The sequence below is a fragment of the Oncorhynchus mykiss genome, chromosome 21 (genome assembly GCF_013265735.2).
Source record: "Oncorhynchus mykiss isolate Arlee chromosome 21, USDA_OmykA_1.1, whole genome shotgun sequence".
Classification (NCBI taxonomy): Eukaryota; Metazoa; Chordata; class Actinopteri; order Salmoniformes; family Salmonidae; genus Oncorhynchus; species Oncorhynchus mykiss.
The window spans coordinates 40,110,913-40,132,197 of record NC_048585.1 but is presented as its reverse complement, the minus strand read 5'-3'; the positions used below and the strand labels follow the sequence as shown (position 1 = coordinate 40,132,197).

Below are 21,285 nucleotides of genomic sequence, written 5' to 3'. Positions count from 1 at the left end.
CCTAGTTACCGTGACTAAACGGTCATGTGGAATTTGACTGCCTTCAGGACTCGTGACTGCCGGTGTGGCAGTAATATGGTCACCACAACAGCCCTACTCATGGTTTGGTTTTTGATCTGATATGCACTGTCAACTGTGGGACCTTATATAGAGAGGCGTGTGCCTTTTCAAATCATGTCTAATCAGTAGAAAGATCTTAAGGATGATCAGTGGAAACAATTTTGAGTCTCATAGCAAAGGGTCTGAATACTTATGTAAATAACGTATTTCTGTTGTTTATTTTTTATACATTTGCAAAAATGTTTAAAAAAAAAATGTTTTTGCTTTGTCATTATGGGGTGTGTAAATTGATGGAGATTTTTTTTCATTTAATCAATTTTAGAATAAGGCTGTAACGTAGCAAAATGAGGAAAAAGTCAAGGGGTCTGAATACTTTCCGAATGCACTGTACATACCTTGAAATCACTTGTAACGACAACACTGATAACACGGTCAGGAGAAAAACCGTCATTAGCTGTAGAGTTAGATAGATTAACACAGTCTATTTTTGCATGGACAGCACCATTTGCAGATATGTGCCCTTTGTCCAACTCTATGGCACGAGCTATGAAATGCAAGAGACATACCAGTGGTGCCTGTAGCGTTATATTACATATTACCTTAAAAACATTTCATATAAAATGATCTTATTATTTAAACTTCATAATGTATCAGCACAGGAGTATTGGTCTTCTGCTTGATTATTCTATGAGGACAAAGTCTGGTTGTGGAAAAAAGGCAAGTCCCTCTCTTCTCTTCTCCATTCTTCACTCCCCTCTCCTTTCTCTTTAGTCCTGGCTAATCCCTATCATGTCCAAATATCACTCTTCTCTCCTCTCACTCCTCTTTGAAGTCTGTCCATCTATCACTCCTCTCTTCTGTCCATTCCTTACGTGACAGTGGAGTCCTGCCCTCGGATCGCACACCAGGCCATGAACACATCCCTATGAAGACAATAAATTGGAGAAAAAAAAAATAAAATAGATCAACTAATCAATAATACATTTAAAAAAAATGACAATTAGCGCAGAAATGTTGCTTTATCGACATTTTCCTTTCCTGGCTACTGCCAAACGCTACGCCACGCCCACGGACATTCGTTTCTTCTCCACAATGAGTCTGGATCTGAGCTGTCGAAATGTTGGTTATTAGGTTATAAAATTATTGCATCGGAGCTCCTAGAGTGTGTGGCTCTCCTTTTCTTTTCCAAGTGTTCTACTCTTCTAGCCAGCACCTCGCCTAAACAGGTGTTCTACTCTTCTAGCCAGCACCTCGCCTAAACAGGTGTTCTACTCTTCTAGCCAGCACCTCGCCTAAACAGGTGTGCGGTTCTTTTGCCTCGAGACCATTCTTTGGGAAGAACATGATCCATCTTGACTCCTAAGTGTTTCAGGTGGTAATGTCAGTGTGTTCTGTATATGTGTCTGTATGGCTGCATTTAGACAGGCAGCCCAATTCTGATATTTTTTCCACAAATTGGTATTTTGACCAATCATCAGATTTTTTCACATCAGATTTTTTTCGGCACTTATCTGATTGATCAAAAGTGAAAAAAAGTTTAAAAAGCGCAGAATTGTGCTGCCTGTCTAAACGCAGCCTATGTCCAGCCATCTATCTGTCTGTACCTGCAGTGTGTGGCCACACACTTGTTGCTGCAGTATTCCCTGTCCCAGTCCTTGTTCTCTACAGCTGGGTTGGTGCAGCCCGCTCGGACACACAGGTTAGGGCTGCAGGCCTGGGTCACATCTGGCCCTGGAGATACATTCAACTCCACCTGCATCTGGGAAGGGAGGGAGAGGTGAAAGACCGTAGGGAGAGAGGTAGAGGAGAGAGAAAGACAGTGGTTGATATACAGGATACCAATCATTAGATGACCAGGGCCCTGAATTTTCAGAGAAAATTCTGAAAATATATGCTAAAGTTTTTCTATTCTATACTTCTCTTACCCCATCCTCTCCTTCAGCCCCGTCCTCGGCTTCCGTCGAACAGGCCGTTACTAAGGCAGCGGACTGTACCACCTCCCCCGAGGTCGGAGTGGCCCCCCCCAACGCGGCTAACCCCCCTGCCGCCGTACCGATAACGGGAGAGTCCAAATCTGAGGCGGGAGGGACGATCTTGATCTGCAGAGGGGGTGGTGCCATGGCACCCCCGCCTCTTGGTTTGGCCTGCAGTGGCGGTGGAGCCTGGGCATGTACCATCTGCTGGAGACGGGGCGGAGGAGGGGTGTTCTGCATCTGTTGGAGTGGTGGCGGCTGCCGAGTAGACAATACCGTACTACTTGACACCACCATTACCCCTGATGGCGACGTCTGTTGCTTGATGATGATTTTTGTAACGGTGGGGGGGTTTAGGGCCAGGGCGGGCGTAGGAGTGGGGGGTTTTTGCACCCCTGTACGGGAGCGGGTGGTGACCTGAGGGAGGTCTCCACCTGCTAGGATGATGTTGGAGGTGCAGATGTTGGTGATGGTGTTCTCTTCAGGGGCGAGGTGGGGGACGGAGGAACGGGTGGAACGGGGAGCAGGGGCGGGGAGTGGGGCAACGGGAGGAGAAGAGGGAGGTGACGGGGAAGTGTCCAGAACCTCAATGGTCGGCTGGGAGAGAGAAGAGGAGGAGAAAGGTAGAGGGGTTGCAAGAGAGAGGAGTTGAGAGGGGAAAGAGGAGATGTAGTTTACACACTGACAAAGGGTGGCCATCATAATAAACCTACTCACACAAATAACTGAAGTGCTCTCTAGGAATACTCGTCTTGCCTCACCTGAGAAAGCTGATGATCTCTGTAGGCTTCCAGAGCCTCGAGATACTCCTTCTTAGCTGCTTCCGTCTTCCTCTTGTACACCTGAGAGGAATACACATACAGGAATATCATGAACCCGATACCATTACATTATTCATATCTGCGTGTGCTTGTGTAGTGAATGTGATTGTGAACATGCGTGTTTGCACATGTGAATGTGTGTACCTGCTTCTGCTCCTCCCCCAGGCTATCCCACATGGAGGCCACTATCTTGGACACCTCTCCGAAGGTGGCGCTGGGATTCTGGCCCTTAATGGCTGCCTGCGTGTCCCTGAAGAACAGAGCGTAGGCCGACACAGGCTTCTGGGGCTCGTTAGGGTCTTTCTTTTTCTTCCCTTTCTTCCCTCCTCCGGCCGCTGCCCTTCTCCGGACGAGGGTAGGAGGGGTGCTGGAGGACGGAGCAAAGGAAGGAATGGGGGAGTCAGAGAGAGGGGGCTCGAGGGAGATGACACCGAGAGAGATAGGGGACTCCACCAGCACACTCTGCTGAGTTAGAATGGCAGAAGGAGGGGTGGGATGGGAGAAAGGGAGAAATAGCAAAAACAAGGACATCAGTTTCATATAAAGTGTGTGACTGTAATCAATGAAGAGACTGAGGCAGACAGACGAACCAATAAACAGACAGACTGACTTGTAAGACAGACCGACCAATAGGACTGACCTGTCTGAAGTCGTCCATGTCGTCGTCCTGTAGCGAGCCGGCCGGCGAAGCAGCGGCCGACAGTGGTTGGTCAGGTGACTGCGACCTCGCCAGGTTGGCCCCGCCCCCTAGGCTGAGCCCCAGCTGGGCGCTGAGCTCCGATTGGTCGATGGTGATCAGCTGGTTGTGGCCCAGCAGGCTGTGGTCCATGTCACTCAGCGGGACGTCTATGGTCATGGGGGAGGAGCTGCTGAACTGGGAGCCAACAGGGTGGCCCAGATCCTGGAAAATGAGGCAGGGTTCATACTCAGAAAAAGCCAAAGACAATGTATTACAGGCAGGCAGGACTGGCCCGCCCATTAGGCAGGATTAGGTGGCCATCGACAGCAGCAGATTGACGAGAGCGACACACCGTCAACAACACATAAAAACCTCACATCATTTTGCCCAAAAATAACTACAATTCCTCTCACCTAGTGGCATATGGATTATTTAGGTGAGCGCTGATGCCCTCCTGTGATAAGCAGAGGCCACTTTGTCAAAAGCAGGGGCGCAAAATATTTTGCTCGTCAATGCCGAATGCGCCTCTCCAGTGTGCTGTTGGCGAGACACACCGCTGCGGCACTACACCAACATTACTTCAAAAAAATAATCTAACATAAATCATTTAGCCTATGGTAGAAAGAGTATATGGCCTTTGCTGTAGCCTACAGGTAAAAATGTATGTCAATGTCATGAGACACTTTTAACATCATGCACGCTTCGCCGATCAAATAGCCTAACCTAAATGGCACCCAATCAAATAAAAAATGTGCTTCGATGCGAATATGGCATGTTAACAAACATCATATCCTTAAAACAGGACAGCTCAAAATAAAATGGATAATATGGAATGGAAAAATCTGGCTGCTCACAACTGCTGTCCAGGAGTGTCACACCGTGGGCTAAATTGTCATGATAATCAGTGGTTACAAGTTTGTATCCATAATTGGTCTTAAAAGATGATCATAGTGAAAAATAAAATGATTCTGCATTTCCCGCTATGTAAACACACTGATTCTCATTGCAAATAGGCTCAGGATAACTCCTGATAAAGTTGGGTAGCTGATATTCAGAGCTTAAAACAGCCAACATGATTATTGACAGGAATCAGGACTAATAAAGCCAATGCAACTGCCTATTTTTTACAAATGGTAGGTCTACCACATGGATGAGCATTCATAAAATGTCATTGTGGTCATTGATACAGTCCCATTTATTCCAGTCCAGCCATGACAATGAGCCCGTCCTCCTATAGCTCGTCCTACCAGCCTCCACTGCACCCCAGTAAGCACGGACCAACGAGGAAGTCTTTTGGACGTATTTCTTTTAGCCCTGTCAGGACGTCTTTTTTTGTGTATTGATTTGGTGTCGTCCGGACTTGATTTCAACATTCATGGACCGGATCTAATCTGGACCAATCATAGACGTATGTCTATGTTAGATGTGTGTTAGATAGATGTCTATGTTTGGTTCAGATTTGGTCCGGTCCAGTCCTACTCAAGACGTGTTCAACTTTCATTCAGAACCGAAAATGAACCCAATTAAATTGTCTCGCCTAGGGCGGCAGAAGGGCCAGGACCGGGCCTGATTACAGGCAGCAACCATCTTGTTATCAAAGAATGGACTGTGGTGTGAAAAGGGCCCAATTCATATAATTTCACATTTCTGTCAAGAACTAATTGTGTCGGAAATGGCACCCTAATAGGCTACAGTACCAGTCAAATGTTTGGACACACCTACTCATTCCAGGGTTTTTCTTTATTTTTACTATTTTCTACATTGTAGAATAATAGTGAAGACATCAAAACTATGAAATAACACATATGGAATCATGTAGTAAACCAAAAAAAGTTTTAAACAAATCAAAATATATTTGATATTCTTCACAGTAGCCACCCTTTGCCTTGATGACACCTTCACACACTCTTGGCATTTTCTCGACCAACTTCATGAGGTAGTCACCTGGAATGCATTTCAATTAACAGGTGTGCCTTGTTAAAAGTGAATTTGTGGAATTTATTTCCTTTGAGCCAATCAGCTGTGTTGTGACATGGTAGGGGTGGTATACAGAAGATAGCCTAATTTGGTAAAAGACAGAGTCCATATTATGACAAGAACAGCTATAATAAGCAAAGAGAAGTGACAGTTCATTACTTGAAGACATGGTCAGTCAATACAGAACATTTCAAGAGCTTTAAAAGTTTCTTTAAGCGCAGTCGTAAAAACCATCAAGCGCTATGATGAAACTGGCTCTCATGAGGACCGCCACAGGAAAGGAGTTACCTCTGCTGCAGAGGATAAGTTCATTAGAGTTATGTAAGGGCTATTTGACCAAGAAGGAGTGATGAGGGCTGCATCAGATGACCTGGCCTCTAATATCACCTGACCTCAACCCAATTGAGTGAAGGAAAAGCAGCCAAGTGCTTCGCATATGTGGGAACTCCTTCAAGACTGTTGGAAACGCATTCCAGGTGAAGATGTCTTCACTATTATTCTACAATGTAGAAAATAGTAAAAATAAAGAAAAACCTTGGAATGAGTATGTGTGTCCAAACTTTTGACTGGTACTGCATATAGTGTACTACATTTGACCAGATTCATATGCAGGCCCTTTTCAAAAGCAGTGCACTACATAGAGAATAGGGTGCCATTTCAAAAGCATTCTCAACCCTTGCAGTCCTCACCATGCTCAGAGCAGACCCCAGAATAGCTCCTCCTCCACCTGGCTGACTGATGACCCCCAGACTCAGGTGGTGGTCCAGTCCCTGAGACCCCGGGTGGGGATTCACAAAGGTGGAGGCGAAGGACGGATCGTCTCCCCCGACCACAACGTTCCCGGGGGTGGACAAGCCACTGCGCTCTCCATCCGATAGCGCTCCGAAATGGGCCACCACATCGGACACGATGAGCGCCTGGTCTGGATCCAGGGAGATAGGGGGGATCTCGAACTCCTCATCTCCCAGACTAGGGGTGTGGAACGTCTATTGGGGAAGAGCGAGAGGGAGAAGAGACGGTGGGGGATGGGGGAGCGGAGATGGTAACAAGGAAAGGGGGTATGGAGAAAAGAGGAAGAGGAGGAGAGAAGAGGGGGAAGAGCAAAGGTTATTATTATTATAGATTGAGACATCCTCCCCTGCTATATTGGGTGTGAGTGTTGTGTGAGTAACTGCAGATTGTGTGTGTTGTAAAGAGAGAGAGAGAGAGAGAGACAGGATAGTGGAGAGAAAAAGAGAGTGAATGAGAGTTTAGAAGCGAGAGAAGTGGATGGAAGGAATGAGTAGCTACCTCAGAGGATGAGAGGAACGGATGGCCCGCCCCGCTGATGGTCAGGTAGTTATTATTGCCTTCAGGGAACTGAAACACACACACGGGTCAAATCATCATCACATAGGAGGATGAGTCTCATCATCATCCTAACAGTCAGCATCCCTTTAAAACATCTGTGGCATCATACAAGGCTGCTGTATCACATCCGGCCGTGATTGGGAGTCCCATAGGGCGGCGCACAATTGGCCCAGTGTCGTCCGGGTTTGGCCGAGGTAGGCCGTCATTGTAAATAAGAATTTGTTCTTAACTGAGCACATCTACTGCTGCTAAGCTTCCCAGTAAAGCAACGAAAGCAATTAAGCATTCCAGAAGAAAAGTGCTCAAAATAGCCCTTGTTAATATATGCAGCTTAAGAAACAAGGTTCATGAAATCAATAATTTACTAGTAACAGATGACATTCATATTCTGACTATCTCTGAAACTCACTTAGATAATACCTTTGATACAGTGGTAGCAATACAAGGTTATAAGATTTATAGAAAAGATAGAAATGCCAATGGTGAAGGTGCTGTTTATATTCAGAACCACATTCCTGTAAAGATTAGAGAAGATCTCACGTCAAATACTATTGAAATAATATGGATACAGGTTCATCTGCCTCACCTAAAGCCCATTTTGGTGGGAAGCTGCTATAGACCATCAAGTGCTAAGTCAGTATCTGGATAATATGTGTGAAATGCTTGATAATGTATGTGATATCAACAGAGAGGTATATTCTCTGGTTGATTTAAATATTGACTGGCTTTCATCAAGCTGCCCACTCAAGAAAAAGCTTCAAACTGTAACCAGTGCCTGCAACCTGGTTATCAGTCAACCTACCAGGGTAGTTACAAACAGCACATGAATGAAATCATCAACATGTATTGATCACATCTTTACTAATGCTGCAGAAATTAGCTTGAAAGCAGTATCCAGATCCATCAGATGTAGTGATCACAACATAGTAGCCATATCTAGGAAAACCAAAGTTCCAACAGCTGGGCCTAACATAGTGTATAAGAGGTCATACAAGAAGTTTTGTAGTGATTCCTATGTTATTGATGTAAAGAATATTTGTTGGTCCGTGGTGTGTAATGAGGAGCAAACAGACACTGCACTTGAAACATTTATGAAATTGCTTACTCCAGTTGCTAAAAAGTATGCACCATTAAGAAAATGGCTAAAATGTGCTAAATCCCCATGGATTGATGAGGAATTGAAAAATTGTATGGTTGAGAGGGATGAGGCAAAATGAATGGCAAATAAGTCTGGCTGCACAACCAATTGGCAAACGTATTGCAAATTGAGAAATCATGTGACTAAACTGAATAAAAAGAAGAAGAAACTACACTATGAAACCAAGATAAATGAAATAAAGATTGATAGTAAAAAGCTTTGGAGTGCCTTAAATGAAATTCTGGGGAAAAAGGCAAACTCAGCTCCATCATTCATTGAATCAGATGGCTCATTCATCACAAAATCAACTGATATTGCCAACTACTTTAATGATTTTTTCATTGGCACGATTAGCATATTTAGGCATAACATGTGCTGATAGTACACATCGAAGGAAAAATGACCGAATTATGACAGAACAAGCATTGTAATTTTAAATTCCGTAAAGTTAGTGAGGAAGAGGTGAACAAATTATTGTTTATCAACAATGACAAGCCACCGGGGTCTGACAACTTGGATGGAAAATGACTGAGGATAATAGCGGATGATATTGCCGCTCCTATTTGCCACATCTTCAATTTAAGCCTACTAGCAAGTGTGTGCCCTCAGGCTTGGAGTGAAGCAAAAGTCATTCCGCTACCTAAGAATAGTAAAGCCCCCTTTACTGGCTCAAATAGCCGACCAATCAGCCTGTTACCAACCCTTAATAAACTTTTGGAAAAAATTGTGTTTGACCAGATAAAATGCTATTTTACAGTAAACAAATTGACAACAGACTTTCAGCATGCTTATAGAGGACATTCAACAAGCACAGCACTTACACAAATGACTGATGATTGGCTGAGAGAAATTGATGATAAAAGGATTGTTAGACTTCAGTGCGGCCCTTTGACAGTAATCGATCATAGTCTGCTGCTGGCAAAACTTATGTGTTATGGCTTTACACCGCCTGCTATATTGTGGATAAAGAGTTACCTGTTTAGCAGAACACTGAGGGTGTTCTTTAATGGAAGCCTCTCCAACATTATCGAGGTAGAATCAGAAATTCCCCAAGGTATCTGTCTTGGCCCATTACTTTTTTCATTCTTTACTAATGAATTGCCACTGGCCTTGAGGAAAGCCAGAGTGTCTATGTATGCGGATGACTCAACAATATACATGTGAGCTACTACAGCGACTGAAATGACTACAACACTAAACAAAGAGTTGCAGTTAGTTTCAGAGTGGGTGGCAAGGAATAAGTTAGTCCTAAATATTTATAAAACTAAAATAATTATATTTGGGACAAATCATTCACAAAACCCTAAACCTCAACTAAATATGGTAATAAATAATGTGGATATTGAGCAAGTTGAGGTGACTAAACTGCTTGGAGTTACCCTGGAATGTAAACTGTCATGGTCAAAACATATTGATACGGTAGCTAAGATGGGGAGAAGTATGTCTATGATAAGGCACTGCTCTACCTTCTTGACAGCACTGTCAACAAGGCAGGTCCTACAGGCCCTAGTTTTGTCGCACCTGGACTACTGTTCAGTCGTAGGGTCAGGTGCCACAAAAAAGGACTTAGGAAAATTGCAATTGGTTCAGAGCAGGGCAGCACGGCTGGCCATTGGATGTACACAGAGGGCTAATATTAATAATATGCATGTCAATCTCTCCTGGCTCAAAGTGGAGGAGAAATTGACTTCCTCACTGCTTGTATTTATGAGATGTATTGTACATGTCGAATGCACCGAGCTGTCTGTTTGAATTACTGGCACACAGCTCGGACACCCATGTATACCCCACAAGAGGTCTCTTCACAGTCCCCAAGTCCAGAACAGACTATGGAAGGCGCACAGTACTAAATAGAGCCCTGACTACATGGAACTCTATTCCACATCAAGTAACTCATGCAAGCAAAACATTTTGATTTAATAAACAGATTAAAAAAAACACCTTATTGAACAGCAGGGACTGTGAAGCAACACAAACATAGGTGCATATACACACACACGATAGCATACGGGGCGGCAGGGGCGGCAGGGTAGCCTAGTGGTTAGAGCGTTGGACTAGTAACCGGAAGGTTGTGAGTTCAAAACCCCCGAGCTGACAAGGTACAAATCTGTCGTTCTGCCCCTGAACAGGCAGTTAACCCACTGTTCCCAGGCCGTCATTGAAAATAAGAATTTGTTCTTAACTGACTTGCCTGGTTAAATAAAGGTAAAATAAAATAAAAATAAAAATACGCACTGCACTATACACACACACACACACACGTAGGCATGGATTTTGTACTGTATACAGTGGGGCAAAAAAGTATTTAGTCAGCCACCAATTGTGCAAGTTCTCCCACTTAAAAAGATGAGAGGCCTGTAATTTTCATCATAGGTACACTTCAACTATGACAGACAAAATGAGGGGGGGAAATCTAGAAAATCACATTGTAGGATTTTTAATGAATTTATTTGCAAATTATGGTGGAAAATAAGTATTTGGTCACCTACAAACAAGCAAGATTTCTGGCTCTCACAGACCTGTAACTTCTTCTTTAAGAGGCTCCTCTGTCCTCCACTCGTTACCTGTATTAATGGCACCTGTTTGAACTTGTTATCAGTATAAAAGACACCTGTCCACAACCTCAAACAGTCACACTCCAAACTCCACTATGGCCAAGACCAAAGAGCTGTCAAAGGACACCAGAAACAAAATTGTAGACCTGCACCAGGCTGGGAAGACTGAATCTGCAATAGGTAAGCAGCTTGGTTTGAAGAAATCAACTGTGGGAGAAATTATTAGGAAATGGAAGACATACAAGACCACTGATAATCTCCCTCGATCTGGGGCTCCACACAAGATCTCACCCCGTGGGGTCAAAATGATCACAAGAACGGTGATCAAAAATCCCAGAACCACACGGGGGGACCTAGTGAATGACCTGCAGAGAGCTGGGACCAAAGTAACAAAGCCTACCATCAGTAACACACTACACCGCCAGGGACTCAAATCCTGCAGTGCCAGACGTGTCCCCCTGCTTAAGCCAGTACATGTCCAGGCCCGTCTGAAGTTTGCTAGAGAGTATTTGGATAATCCAGAAGAAAATTGGGAGAATGTCATATGGTCAGATGAAACCAAAATATAACTTTCTGGTAAAAACTCAACTCGTCGTGTTTGGAGGACAAAGAATGCTGAGTTGCATCCAAAGAACACCATACCTACTGTGAAGCATGGGGGTGGGAACATCATGCTTTGGGGCTGTTTTTCTGCAAAGGGACCAGGACGACTGATCCGTGTAAAGGAAAGAATGAATGGGGCCATGTATCGTGAGATTTTGAGTGAAAACCTCCTTCCATCAGCAAGGGCATTGAAGATGAAACGTGGCTGGGTCTTTCAGCATGACAATGATCCCAAACACACCGCCCGGGCAACGAAGGAGTGGCTTCGTAAGAAGCATTTATTTCAAGGTCCTGGAGTGGCCTAGCCAGTCTCCAGATCTCAACCCCATAGAAAATCTTTGGAGGGATTTGAAAGTCTGTGTTGCCCAGCAACAGCCCCAAAACATCACTGCTCTAGAGGAGATCTGCATGGAGGAATGGGCCAAAATACCAGCAACAGTGTGTGAAAACCTTGTGAAGACTTACAGAAAACGTTTGACCTCTGTCATTGCCAACAAAGGGTATATAACAAAGTATTGAGATAAACTTTTGTTATTGACCAAATACTTATTTTCCACCATAATTTGCAAATACATTCATTAAAAATCCTACAATGTGATTTTCTGGATTTTTTTCCCCTCATTTTGTCTGTCATAGTTGAAGTGTACCTATGATAAATTACATACAGGCCTCTCTCATCTTTTTAAGTGGGAGAACTTGCACAATTGGTGGCTGACTAAATACTGTTTTGCCCCACTGTATATGTGGTAGTGGTAGAGTAGGAGCACAGTCTGAATGTATTGTAATGTTTTTTAAATTGTATAAACTGCCTTAATTTTGCTGGACCCCAGGAAGAGTAGCTGCTGCCAGGGGATCTATAATAAATACAAATATTGACTTGCCTAGTTAAATAAAGATTAAATTTAAAAAATATATATAATGTTCACACAAACTTTACCATTCATCAAAACATTGAAAATCCCAATAACAGCTGAGCTCACATCACTTCCCCACACACATGTACTGTATATACTACATATTCACCCAAGCCCTTATATGCTGTTGTAAAATAGTTATTGTACAGGATTCTGAGTGCATGTGAGAGTCCGTGAGTTTTCCATAGAGCACAACACACAGACAGACACACAGGTCGCTTGTCAAATCAATCTCGCTGTCAGTCACCTTATTGTCATATCCATTGAAAGACCCAGGGTCCAGGAATTCTGGATCTCCGTGTGGCCCAGTCCCATCCGTTAGATCGGAATAAAAATTCAGGTCCATTATCTAATGGCGCCTCGTATGACATTAAATCAATGCAATTGGTTGATATACGGAATAAATCTATAATCTAAAACGTCTGTACCACTGTCTTTGTTTCAGTACCACAAAATGTATAACCCCCCCCAAAAAATCCAACTCGAGGCTACACACAATGAATTCAGATCTGTCATGAAATATGCAGGATTTAGCGACTTGATGATATGAAACGAAGCAGTTGTTAGCTAAGCTCATATGGCCAAATAATTATTGTAATGCACCCCAGCGCTCTCACTCACACCAAAAATAACCTGTCTCTTGACTAATTCGCGTGGCTATCCTAGCTGACGCAAGGCTGTGTGGTACCGAATCATACTACACCCGACAAAAAACAGAAACTCATGTTAACAGATGGGTAATATTACAAGTTATATGGAGTACCGCAAATAACCGTATTTTGATGTGTCCTGAGGCATTTCAGAATTGAGCTCGTCTGGTTCTTTTTCACAGCTGCTCTGCGCTCGAACAAGGCTGCTCAATGGATCCTGAACTGTGGATTTGGATTGGAATCAATCACCGTGGGTCGGGTTCCTGTGTGGGGAATGGTTGGGAATAGTCTGGGATTTCGGACTTTTGCTTTCACAGTTGTTTTAGTTCAAAGATTTGTCATCATGTAACAATCAACGTTCTTGTGTAGATAATCATATGGCTGACTCAAGTCTGTATACAACCACTCTCTAATTGAAATAAGTAAACAAATCGCACAGACTTCTCTCCCCCCCGAGGACCCCATTTTTCTCAAATGGTTCATCCCAATGGCCTAGTAAACCAAATGAAATCATTTTAACAGTTTATTCTCTGGAGGCAGAATATCCCAGACCACTAGTAACTCAATTTCAAATATTTGGTAAAGCCAATCGTCAACATTAATTTTGGTAAATAGCCATTGTCGCAGGTTTATTTGAACAGTCGGAATATGGTAAGAAAGGGATCATGACTGCACTTTTCCTGTGTTGAGCTCTTGGTTTTACTAGCAAGCGTTCTCAGCTTTTGAAACAAGGCCACGTGAAGCTCACTAACAAGTTCGTCTAAGGCTTCAAGGACTTTTAAAGAATCAGAAGCGAACTGCAGCTCTAGTGACAAACTAGGAAACTGTAAGCTAACGTTATATCGGAATTGATGTCGGGCTGAGCGAGTGTTCATTGTGTGTTGGAAAACCAAAGATTGTGGACACTTGTGCAATCCCATCTGTACACGTAGTGAATATGCCGACCACGCGTGATTCCCCACTGCGAAACTTTATACGCATCTTACCTCCATTATTACCCCGAAATCTGCTCTGTCCCACTGTTCTGAATTTCGCCCGTGATAATTTATCCTAAAAAAAATGACATTGCACCAGCTTCCGTGATTGTCTCGAGAAGAGGAAGTGACATCGTTTCCACAGAGCGACAAACAAGTTGAAGTTCCGCGAGCTCGAGTTAGCTAAGTGGAAAAGCTATTTGTGAACTACAGTTTAACAATCATTTGAATGTTCTTGAATAAATACCTACATTTCTACTGTATTCTTTCCTATACCATTGTCAGAATACACAGAAAACGATAAGTCATCACAACTTAAAACGTGTTTTACTCACATTTTCATATTAATGTAATAAAAAGATACAATTTGGGACGTCTTTTTTTTTTGCTTGTACATGAACAAAAAGTCAAATAACATTTACATAATTATTCAGACTGAGCAGTACTTTGAGGTACCTTTGGCAGCGATTACAGCCTCAAGTGTTCTTGGGTATGACGCTACAAGTTTAGCTACCTGTATTTGGGGAGTTTCTCCTAGTCTTCTCTGCAAATCCTCTCAAACTCTGGCAGGTTGGATGGGGAGTGTCACTGCACAGCTATTTTCAGGTCTCTCCAGATATGTTTGATCGGGCTGGGCCACTCAGAAACTTGTCCCAAAGTCACTCCTGCATTGTCTTGGCTGTGTGCTTATGGTCGTCCTGTTGGAAGGTGAACCATCACCCCAGTTTGAGGTCCGGAGTGCTCTGGAGCAGGTTATCATCAAGGATCTCTGTACTTGTCCGGTCATCTTTCCCTCGATCCCGACTAGGCTTCCAGTCCCTGCCGCTGAAAAACATCCCCACGGCATGATGCTGCACCACCATGCCTCACCATAGTGATGGTGCCATGTTTCTTCCAGATGTGACACTTGGCATTCACGCTTGAGTTCAATCTTGTTTCTCATGATCGAAGCGTCTTTAGGTGCCTTTTGGCAAACTGCCCTTTACTGAGGAAAGGCTTCTGTCTGACCACTCTAACCTAAAGGCCTGATTGGTAGAATGCTGTATCTCCACAGAGGAATTTGGTCAGTGACCATTGGGTTCTCGGTCTCCTCCCTGACCAAGGCCCTTCTCCCCCGATTACTTAGTTTGGCCAGTTCTAGGAAGAGTCTTTGTGGTTCCCAACTTCATCCAATTAAGAATGACGACACTGTGTTCTTGGACAATTATTTTGACCTCATGGCTTGGTTTTTGCTCTGACGTGCACTGTCAACTGTGGGACCTTATATAGACAGATGTGTGCCTTGCACATCCAAATCAATTGAATTTATCACAGGTGGACTCCAATCAAGTTGTAGAAACAGCTCAAGGATGATCAATGGAAATAGGATGCACCTGAGCTCAATTTCGAGCCTCATAGCAAAGGGTCTTAAGGTATGTCTGTTTTTTATTTTTAATGCATTTCTAAAAACCTGTTTTTGCTTTGTCATCAGTATTGTGTGTAATTAGGGGGGGGACAATTTAATCAATTTTAGAATAAGGACGTGATGTTACAAAATGTGGAAAAAGTCAAGGGGTCTGATACTTTCTGAATGCACTGTATATACTAGCTAGCCGATCTGACCTGCTTGCTTACAGTTGCACTAGGCTCAGTTAGGCTTCCTGTGTAGATTAAAAGCCAATTCATGTTTGATCCGAAAATGTGGTCCGTGGCTCCGTATGAAGGGTCTAATCCCAAATTTGGTAACAATGTGGGGGTCTCTAGAGCTCCACATTAACATGATTGGTTGGCTACAGGTGGGGGCGGGAGGTCCTGTATAAACACAAACTCACTTATTTTATAACAGCTCTCCAAAGCGCAAGAATGCCCTGACTTCCACAGAGGCTGTATCACCGGAAATGCTGCAGCGCCTTTAAGACACCATGGAGCCGGCAAGAGATTAGTCTCGGGAAAACATGCCTCAATCCAGGGCTGATAAATGCATTGTAATCCCATTATCCCAAATTTTACAACAAGAAGATTGAACAACTGCTAGTTTAATTAATAGCAGTAGTTCAATCTTCTGTATAACAGTTGGGATGATGGAACAATTAGGAGTACAATACATTTCTCACCCTAGGATTGAGGTACAATTCTGAATCTGGCACCAGCTCCAAGGTGTCTTAATCTACACAGAAAGCCTGTAAGCAAACGGATCTGCTGGAGATTATAATATATACACAATCAAAACGTAATTAGCTAACAAAAAGTTGATTGAAAAATATATTCAATATCTACAAAGCTCTCTGCCTAAGCAACCTCACAGCCCCATGGCACCTCTGCCCTATACATTTATCCAACTACATTTCAGTACACATACAAGAGTAGTTCTCACGTTTAATTTTTTCTCCATCTCCAAAACAAATATCTTTAGAAAAATATTGACACTAGTACATGTTAATTGAACAGTTGATTTTGACAGCTCTGAAACCACATTCATAAGGATTAGGAAAATCACATACAGCACTCTGTATGGACTTCATGTCCAGAATGATGTTCTGTATACACACAGAAATAAAAACTACATTTAAAAATTACATTCTGTCAGGGCAAATAGCCTATATAGGAGCAGGCCTGAGATTTTCATAAACAGATTTCTCAGGCTAGCCCCAAGACATACATCCTCTGGGCCCATACGTCTCAAACAATTGTGGAGCGAGCCTTTTAAATCAATTGATGATAAATCAAAGCCTGATTCACACTTTAGGGCCATGCTGAGCTGTACTGTTTAGCTGTAACCGTGCTAGAAAGGACAACGTACAAAGAAAATATCCAAGCCAACGCAGTAGGTCTACAGTTCGGGTCGGCCCTGGAGGGTGAATCAGGCACAATAGTTGTCATTCATGCTTCAATCACAGAACTGGTCTGGGCTGCTGGGTGAGGAGGAGGCCGAAGCGTTTCTTCAGAGTTACCCGGTGCCGGGAGAACTTGTCGTCAGGCGAGAAGCGGGCGGGATGGGCAGAGCTGGTGGGCTGGCCCAATAGATCCACCTTCTGTTTGGTCACAGGGTGAAGAGAGGAGAGAGGTATGACAAGGAAAGAGATAGCATGAACAAGTAGCTGAGTATAGCTTGTCACAACGTTACAGGGTTGAACAGGCCCATTTTCTACAGAAGCTGTAGGGTCAGAAAAAAATTAGATGTAAAGTTTGGATACGTGGACCACCTCTGAGAAGGTTATGAATTGCATCAGTAGTTGATGTTTAGAGATGCCATCTAAGCAGGACCTAAGAACAGTTACAATCAGAAACTAGCTACAATAAGAATAACACCATATACAAATAATAATTAGGTGGGTGATTATATTTGTCCTTAATTCACACATGTACAAGTTTGAATTAACGTATAAGCATGTGTTTTTTGCATATCTCAACTCAGAGACCTTCGGAGAGTGGGGTCACAGCTGAACCAGTACCTGTGATCGAGGAGATGAGATCTCTGCTGCCCAGGATTCTTCAATTCAAAGTCCCATTAACCAGCTCCGTAAACATAACCTCAAAATATGTTTGGCACTCACCAAAATATGGAGCGTTCGCACAGCAACTATCGCCATTACTGCAGTTACGCATGGTATGTACTTCCAAAAATGGTCTAAATAAAAATGTATCCTTTTTGACCAAGTGCGCATGCACATTATCTACCTTCGGCACTGGCAATAAAAATCACTCATTACTGCCAAGCACAAGTCAGCTGATCCAGCTACCGTACTGTATCCCGAAAGTATCATTGATTTTATTTAGACATGTTTTGAAAGTACGTAACCACAGTAATGACGATAGCGGCTCTGCGGAACTCCATATTTTGGTTAAAGCCCGAACATATGTGGACATTAAAACATTTGCAGAGCTAGTTAATGGGACTTTGAATTTAAGGATACTGGGCGTCAGTCTCCTCAAGCCCAGGTACTGGTTCAGTTCACAGCCAGAGTCTGACATTATCAATGGGGACCCTGGAGCACTTAGGGGTTAAGTGCCTTGCTCAAGGGCATATTTCTATGGGCCCAATGGTCTTACAGCTTAAAACTCTGATTGAAACTTCCATTCACCAGCTCTGCAAAGCGTTATAACCTTAATTTCAAAATATGTTTGCTTGTCACCAAATACGAGCTTAAATTTACTCTTGTTACGGCCAGTATGTACAAGAGCTGTTTTCGACTTCCGACCTGTGCGTGGCTTGTAAGGAGATGCTGAATAGGCATTTTTTTGGGCTGCTTGTATATGTTGTATGTGTTTTGGGCAGTACATATTGGCCTTAACATGAGCAAATGAGCATAGTTTCTCAGCAAACTCCATATGATCAATGAACGTATTTTGACAATGCTTGCAGAGCTGGTGAATAAGAGATTGAATCTGAACGTTAGGTCTCTAACCCAGATAGTGGTTCACCTGTCGCCCTACTTGACTGCCTACCGCTTAGCTTTGGGACAACATCGGGAGTCTTTGTATTGGTTGGACTCCCTCTGCGAATAACCCATATCACAATATAGCCAGCTTCACCCCCAAAAAGTTTCCAGTCAAAAAAGGGCATATATATATATATATTCTCTAGCAACTCTATTTTTTAAAATGTTACCTTTATTTAACTAGGCAAGTCAGTTAAGAACAAATTCTTATTTTCAATGACGGCTTAGGAACAGTGGGTTAACTGCCTGTTCAGGGGCAGAACGACAGATTTGTACCTTGTCAGCTCTACCAGACGTACAGTGAAATGTGTGCTTCGCTATCAAATAAACATCTGAATTCAACTTCTGTCCGAACCGCACCATATTCCTGCTGTGTTGAGTAGACCGTGGTAGACTTTCATGGTAGGAATTCTCACGTGAACTGCGTGGTCCAATGGCAGCCGGCTGTTTAACACGACATGAATATGGTGCTTTTCGGACTAAAGTTGGATTCAGACGTTTATTTGATAGCGAGGGACACATTTCACATATGTTAAGTAGAGTTTCTATATAGTAAATACATGGCGTTGTTAACTGGAACGTTTTTTCTTAGGGTGAAGCCCTAAGATATGCGGTAGCGTTATTTTGATGCACAGCTAGCCTACCTCCCTAAAAAAACACAATGGATTAACGCACTCCGCTAAACTTTTCTTACAATGCAGAAGACAGACGTAATATTTATGTGCACAGAGTGGACACGATTCTATACCATATCATTGAATATTGCTAACGGGTTTGCATGCTAGTTAATTAGTTGTTAGCTAGCGAAACCTACCTTCAGAGTGTAATCTCTCTCCCCATTCTCGTTCAAGTAGAACTGCAGAAACATCGTGACGAATAACTTGTGCTTTGTAAGTTATAAACAAGTGGACTTGTTAGCTTTTATTTGACAGAAAATGTGCCTGTATTTGTTGCGTTCAGCGCTCCACGTGCTTTTTTCCCCTCGGAGTGTTGAAAGCGGATATACGTGAGGGAAAAAAGTGCCTAATCAAACCTAATCGAGAATTTTTTTTTTATTATTCGTTGAGGTGGCATCCAATAAATGTTGCATTACCGCCACCTACTAGACTGGAGTATAACTCCTTTGCTTGAAAAAATAAATAAATACAACAAATACCCTACAATCTAACACCACTTTATTTATAATAATAAAAACAATACCATACTTTGTCACATGCGCCGAATACAACAGTGAAATGCTTACTTTACAAGCCCTTAACCAACAACACAGTTAAGGAAAATAAGTGTCAAGTAAAAAAAATTTTTTTACCTAACAAATAATGTAACTCATCTGATGTCAAGTCTCGAGACACCCAAATACCTCTCTGCAGCTACCACCACAACCTCTATTTTCTGCGACTTACGGATCCTTGCAGTACAGTTGATAACCATTGCCATAAATCCCAAAAATCCAATCTTACTGAAACATATCACTTGTTGGTTTATCCCTACTCACACCACTCCTCTCAGGATCCCTCCATCTTGACCCATCTTACTCTATTTTCTTCACTGCCTCAGCATATGACTTCTGCACTACTCTAACCCGGGAAACCTCAGCCTGCCTCTCTCGCACAGGACAGTTCTGATCCCCAGCCCCATGGCCACCCCTACAATTAACACATACCACTACTTTGTTTCATGCCCTTCTGCACACTTCTCACACCTAGGAACCTCCCTCCTACACACTGCTGCCACATGCCCTTAAGTTTGACACCTGAAACAATGTAATGTATTTGGCACAAAAGCTACAGGATAGGATATATATCCTAACATCACTTTGTCGGGCAAAGACTCATCATCAAAACTCAAAAGAACAGACAATGACTCCGGTTTTTCCACTCACGCCACCCTGTCTGCGTCACAACAAACAACAAGCATCACAAACACCGGGAATCTTCTCGTTCAGTTAGTCAGCTTTCCCATTTACCGCTTCCCCAGTAATCACTCCTTTCAATGGCACCCTTTTCTTGAGAGCAAAACAATTCACATTTCTTGCCCACATTCATTTAACACAGAGCACCTGCTCCCTCTAACCAGCAGAAACAAACAATTATCACAAGACCACTTCTGGTTACCCTCACCGATTCCACAGCACCCAACTCTGTTGTCACCCACCCTGAAACCACAAATGGATCAGCAAAAAAGCAAGGGTCTACTTTTTCCAAAACTTCACTCCTACTGTCACAGACTCATCTTGATCCTGACCCTCTGTACAAGCCCCGGGCTCCAAGAACTACACCACACCTCTAAATGAATGGTGCCTGAATGGCTGCCGTTTACGGTCTCATAACCAATTGTACTATTGTGTCTGTTTTTTCGTGTTATTTGTAACTGATTTTGTACATAATGTTTCTGCCACCGTCTCATATGACCGAAAAGAGCTTCTAGATATCAAGACACCGACTACTCACCCCATAATGGAAGAAAATGTTTTCTTTAACGAGTTGGACGCAAAGGATTTACTTCAGATGCCCGACAAGGCCCTCATCCCCGTCATTCGCAGGAGAAAGAGACGGAGACATATCGGGGACATAGGTCTGGGTCCCTTGTAAGGATCCGACGGCGAGTGGGTAATATGCCTTTACAATCGGTCCTATTAGCCAACATACAATAATTGTATAATAAAATAGACGAACTACGAGCATGTATATCCTACCAACGGGACATTAAAAACTGTAATATCTTATGTTTCACCGAGTCGTGGCTGAACAACTAAATTAATAACATACAGCTGGCGGTTTTTACGCTTTTTTGGCAGGATAGAACAGCTGCCTCCGTAAGACAATGGGTGGCAACAAGGGGTGGCAGTCTGTAGACAACACTATTTACCAAGAGAGTTTTCATCTATATTCTTCGTAGCTGGCTATTTACCACCACAAACCAATGCTGGCACTAGGACCGCAATTAATGAGCTGTATACAGCCATAAGCAAGCAGGAAAAGGCTCATCCAGAGGCGGTGCTCCTAGTGCCCGGGGACTTTAATACAGGGAAACTTAAATCCCTTTTACCTCATTTCTATCAGCACATTAAATGTGGAAAAATAAAACTCTAGACCACCTTTACTCCACACACAGAGAAGCGTACAAAGCCCTCCATTTGGCAAATCTGACCATTATTCTATCCTCCTGATTCC

General features: G+C 43.1%; 2 protein-coding genes across 3 annotated transcripts; both read right to left on the bottom strand.

The window, feature by feature from the left end:
• Nucleotides 1-330: 330 nt before the first annotated feature.
• Nucleotides 331-13,907, bottom strand: LOC110500397 (TOX high mobility group box family member 4). Of its 2 annotated transcripts, none has more exons than XM_021577748.2 (9): nucleotides 12,318-13,907; nucleotides 6,801-6,869; nucleotides 6,200-6,496; nucleotides 3,495-3,755; nucleotides 2,999-3,316; nucleotides 2,795-2,875; nucleotides 1,986-2,630; nucleotides 1,665-1,819; nucleotides 331-983 (listed from the first exon to the last, which is right to left on the bottom strand). In XM_021577748.2, the coding sequence occupies exons 1-9, from the start codon at nucleotides 12,414-12,416 to the stop codon at nucleotides 929-931; spliced, it is 1,980 nt and encodes a 659-aa protein (XP_021433423.2). In that variant the 5' UTR covers nucleotides 12,417-13,907; the 3' UTR covers nucleotides 331-928. The 2 variants fall into 2 exon arrangements, with proteins under 2 accessions (XP_021433423.2, XP_021433424.2); XM_021577749.2 differs by having other exon boundaries at nucleotides 13,707-13,907.
• Nucleotides 13,908-16,031: 2,124 nt separating this feature from the next.
• Nucleotides 16,032-19,222, bottom strand: LOC110500396 (H/ACA ribonucleoprotein complex subunit 3). Its single transcript, XM_021577747.2, has 2 exons — nucleotides 18,927-19,222; nucleotides 16,032-16,705 (listed from the first exon to the last, which is right to left on the bottom strand). The coding sequence occupies exons 1-2, from the start codon at nucleotides 18,978-18,980 to the stop codon at nucleotides 16,565-16,567; spliced, it is 195 nt and encodes a 64-aa protein (XP_021433422.2). The 5' UTR covers nucleotides 18,981-19,222; the 3' UTR covers nucleotides 16,032-16,564.
• Between the last annotated feature and the right edge of the window lie 2,063 nt (nucleotides 19,223-21,285).